This window comes from Fundulus heteroclitus, chromosome 4 (genome assembly GCF_011125445.2).
Source record: "Fundulus heteroclitus isolate FHET01 chromosome 4, MU-UCD_Fhet_4.1, whole genome shotgun sequence".
NCBI classification, from domain to species: domain Eukaryota; kingdom Metazoa; phylum Chordata; class Actinopteri; order Cyprinodontiformes; family Fundulidae; genus Fundulus; species Fundulus heteroclitus.
In genome coordinates, this window is record NC_046364.1 from 3335213 (window position 1) to 3339586 (window position 4374).

The 4374-nt window shown below is 41.4% G+C and overlaps 1 protein-coding gene across 4 annotated transcripts in view; it reads right to left on the minus strand.

The window, feature by feature from the left end:
• Positions 1 to 454: 454 nt before the first annotated feature.
• The window catches only part of LOC105918868 (beta-1,3-galactosyltransferase 1), an 11359-nt gene continuing 7439 nt past the window's right edge, over positions 455 to 4374 (minus strand). For 3 of the 4 annotated variants that reach the window (XM_036135866.1, XM_036135867.1, XM_036135868.1), the window contains one exon: positions 455 to 1718. In XM_036135866.1, coding sequence (XP_035991759.1) covers positions 512 to 1708 — 1197 coding nt within the window. In that variant the 5' untranslated portion in view covers positions 1709 to 1718 and the 3' untranslated portion in view covers positions 455 to 511. Of the gene's footprint in view, positions 1719 to 1887; positions 1999 to 4374 lie in introns of those variants that run through there. The other variant, XM_012854031.3, reaches the window with a different exon arrangement.

Below are 4374 nucleotides of genomic sequence, written 5' to 3' on the forward strand. Positions count from 1 at the left end.
TCTGCACATGACAAAGTTTCTATTTATCTTTTCCACTATAGGCGTGAGACAGGCTGTTTGTTCCTGTTTATAATCTTCAACTTTTATAGGAATGTTGACTTTTTTTTTTACTGCTGTACATCTTAGAAGCTCTATGTTCTTTACTTACCAACACAAGATGTAAAAATCATAAGAACTGAAATTTAAAAAAATATATTCCACTGATCAACAGTAGCGACCCGGTTTCTTAAGGTCTCTCCAAATCAGGTCAGATTACATCCACTGAAGATGTAAAAGATTGGGTGGTACCGACTCATGTCAAAGAAACTAACCAATGTGAACAGCGTTAGACTTCATCGAAGGCTGAAGTCCTGAATCCTATTTTTAACACAAACAAACGTATCATCAATGTTTCATGGTAACCATGGCTCTTTTTTTCCTAGTCAAGCTAATATGTAAATATGTAAACATGAACTGCTGAGCAAATTCTGCGTTTATTTTCAAACAATATAATTTATACCTTTTTCTCGGATCAACAGTACCGACCCGGTTTCTTAAAGTCTCTCCAAATCTGGACAATATCCATATTTTCCTGAGTTGTGGTGGCGATTAACCTGGAGTAATCACAGCGGCTGTAACTCTGAGGAAATACATGGAACAAGAACCAGTTTGGAGGATCTGTTGGGAGGATACCCAGGTGCTTCATACACAAGCCCAAATATGCGTCTTCAATATAAAGAGCTTTAACATGTCTGGACGCCTCAATGAGCTTTTTGGTGAGGTCCAAAGACAAGATGTAGCCCAGACCCAAAGCGTAGGGAGGGTAATAAGCATCACTGACAAGGTCAACAGGCACATAGAACTTGGAATTGGGATCCCTCGAGACTGGTCCTCCATGTGCCACTAGGCCGGTCATGTAGTTTGTCCTCGGGGCTTTTAGGAGCAAGGCAACAAGATTGGGAACGTTCAGGAACATGTCTGAATCAATTTTCATGGCAAAAGGGGCGCTGGAGCAGAAAGAGTTCAGCCACTCCAGCATCACCATGGTCTTTATGGTCAGGTTCTTGTAGCAGTCCACAAAGTCGCTCTGGATGAGGTCGTGATGTTCTTTGCTCTCCTGCAGCAGCTGCTGGTGGACCTGCTGTGCATCGTCTCCAGTCTGCATCCCCAGTAAGAAGAAGAGCCTCACCTCCTGACCCTCAACCAGCTTCTCGCTGCCCCAGGTGCTGCGGATGACGTCACGGTGAGCTCGGTTGCGTGGCGCCACCTGGACGATGAGAACCACGAACGGCTTCTCCTGCTCACATTTCAGTGGCTCGTTCATGGTGAAGTGGTACTCATAGGGGTACTCCACCAGGTACGGTCCAGGAGATACGTAGGGAACCGCTGTCCGTCTGCTAGCTTGGGTTGTTAGCGTCTTCTCAGGCACCGGTGAAGAAACGCTCCTCTGCCACTGAGTCATTGGCTCAGTTGTAAGACTCTGATGGTGAGGAACCGCAACTGAGATGGCCTCAGAGAAATGGTTTGAGACAGAGCTCTGTTTTCTTGTAGTGAAGATGAGTTTTGTTAAATGATTTTGAATCAGCCATTTTGGGTTCAGCATGGGTCCCATGTCCCTCATGATTGTGGAGTAGAAAAAAAGCACAACTCCCAGAACCAAAAAGCAGAAGAAGCCTTGCTTTAGTGACATTTTTAAAACGTCTGCCGTTTTCTGCAGGTTTATTGCCATGCTCTATTTTCTGTGTGGAAAAGAGACAAAAAAAAAACAGTGCTTTGTATATTAATGTTTATCCCTCTGAATTGCCAAAGCTGTCATGTTTAGCATTTTAGTTTGAACCAAGTAGATAAAACCATGAATCAGGACATGAAGTGAACAAAATATGATAATGAGAAAAAACAAAAACATACAACTTATAAACCTTGGAAACAGGGAACAACCAGGCGGAGAAGTGGAAGAGTCCAGTGAGGAAAGTGACAGACAAGTAAAGAAATACATTGAGGCAGAGGGTGAGAAATGGCAGACCAACCAGATGAGCTAATCAGAGAAAATGAGGAACAGTTGAGGAGGAACTGTTAGAGGGAAGTAGGCTAATTATCTAAAACTGAACAGAAACACTGAAATTCAGTGGTAAGGGCATATAAAATAACTCAATGTATAAAAATGTATAAAAAGCTGGAATATCCTGGAAAGCTAAATGCAAAAATTAAAGAAATCCACAAACAGAAAAACCTACGTAGACATATAAAGAAATTAAGCAATATGGCAATATCTAAATGGCAAAAATAACAAGAGAATATGGAAAGACCTTTAGGACATAATAAACAAGGAAAACACTGAAAGACATGAAGACAACATGAAAAGCACCTCAGGTAATGAGAAAAGGCACACACTGTATAGAACAACAAAAGTAAATCAATAAAAACAACAAAAATAAACAGTTTTCCGATTTGTTTCACCTCGTTATTTATTAGCTTCTTGTTTTAAGTCTTTCCTCTGTTTCGCCTCCTTATTCATTAGTTCCTTGTAAACCGGTCAGGGACAGGCTGACATTAACGTATGTCGTTATGCATTAACTAGGCCCTGGGGCTGAGAGATGAACGTCTCTGATTTTGTTGAGTGCAGTGGGGGTTCGACATCGCAGGATCTCTGTCTGCGTTGTCGGGACCGGGTAAATACGTCTTTTTCACTCCATCATGATACACGTACATTTTTATTGGCTTATAATAGGCCCCTTGCCCGGCGTTAAAGCGGGATTGGTCAGGGGTCACCAATATAGACCACATGTGGGGGATCACAACCCTCCAGCGAGCTGCATTTAAGAATGATATTTTATTCAGTTGCTCTTCCTTTTTCATCAAACATGTATTTACATAGATACAATGACATTAAAAACATTTTTATATCTCAGTTTAAAACAGCTTGATGAGCCCTGTTCTGGGTGTTTGTGTTCTGCCTAGGGATGTTAGGAGATGAGCCAAGGCTTCGAAGCGTGTGTCGAGTAATGGAGAGGGCGTTTCCACAAAGCGCGTGTCGAGGCTTGCTTTGTTTATGGTTAGGGCCACAAATGACGGCAGCTGAAGCCTCGCTACCCAGTGGTACCAGGTGAGTGCGTCAGGAAGAGGTTCAGGTTGCCTGCGAGTTTAGACAGGTAATTAAGAGCCTCAGTATTCAGTCAAAATGTGGGGGTTTGTTGGAGAGATGCGATCAATTCACGTTTTGGAATGAGTTTTACTAGCTTGGAGAGTAGAGTTTACATAGATTTGAGACAGTTTGTAAAGTTTAGGTAAGGAGCTTGGAGACTGAAGAGAATGAGAAGGTGATAGAGGATGGAGCCAGCTAGGAAGAGGAGGATTTCATCTGTGTGGGAATATTTGACTTAATTTCACCCAATAAAGCAAACATTCTTAGGATGCATTAGATTTACTTTTCAAGAACTGTATTTTTCACCGTTTCTTTATAGCACAATAGATAGATAGATAGATAGATAGATAGATAGATAGATAGATAGATAGATAGATAGATAGATAGATAGATAGATAGATAGATAGAGAGCGTAGAGCCACATTGGACAGTCTTCTGCATTGTTGATGGCTTTGCAGCAATCATTCATACTGAGCATGCATGAAGCGACGGTGGAGAGGAAAACTCCCCTTTAACAGGGAGGAGAACCTCCAGCAGAACCAGAACCAGGCTCAGTGTGAACGCTCATCTGCCTCCACCCACTGGGGCTTAGAGAAGACAGAGCAGAGACACAGAAAGCTCAGAAGCTCACATTGACCCAGGAGTACTTTCTATGTTAGATGGTAATAGTGGATGATCTGCCTCCCCTGGATGTAAAAATGTAACATATTTCGCAGAAACAGAAAAAAAAAAAAAACAACACTTTGGCCTAATTCAAACGGTTTATCTTCAAAAAAAAAAAAAGGTTCATATTGGGGGTGAGTTACACTTTAAACTCATGATTCTGCTTCACTTTTTCTCTTTTTGGACATTTCTGGGTTCTTTTAATGTGTTGTGGAAAAGCTAGTGGCAGGATGTTGTTGCTGCACACTCTTTTAAAAATCAACATTTGCTACAGGAGGTATAGTTTTAGCCACTTTATACACTTTAAAAGAATATATGCCTTTACTTTATGACATGATATGCCTTTTTTGGCTCTTGAGGGCCAGATAAATCGCCTTGGCGGGCCGAATTCAGTTTGACACATGCCCTGTGTGATGGAGTTAGTGCTTGATTCCATAGCCAGTGCAACTATTTCTAACGGCTTATCACACTCCAGAGATTTTACATACGGTAGCTCAGAATAAATGTCCCAATCAAGCTTACTGAGGTGGGTGAGATTTACAATATAAAAAAAGAAGAAAACAAACAAGAAATATAAAGAAAATATAAAA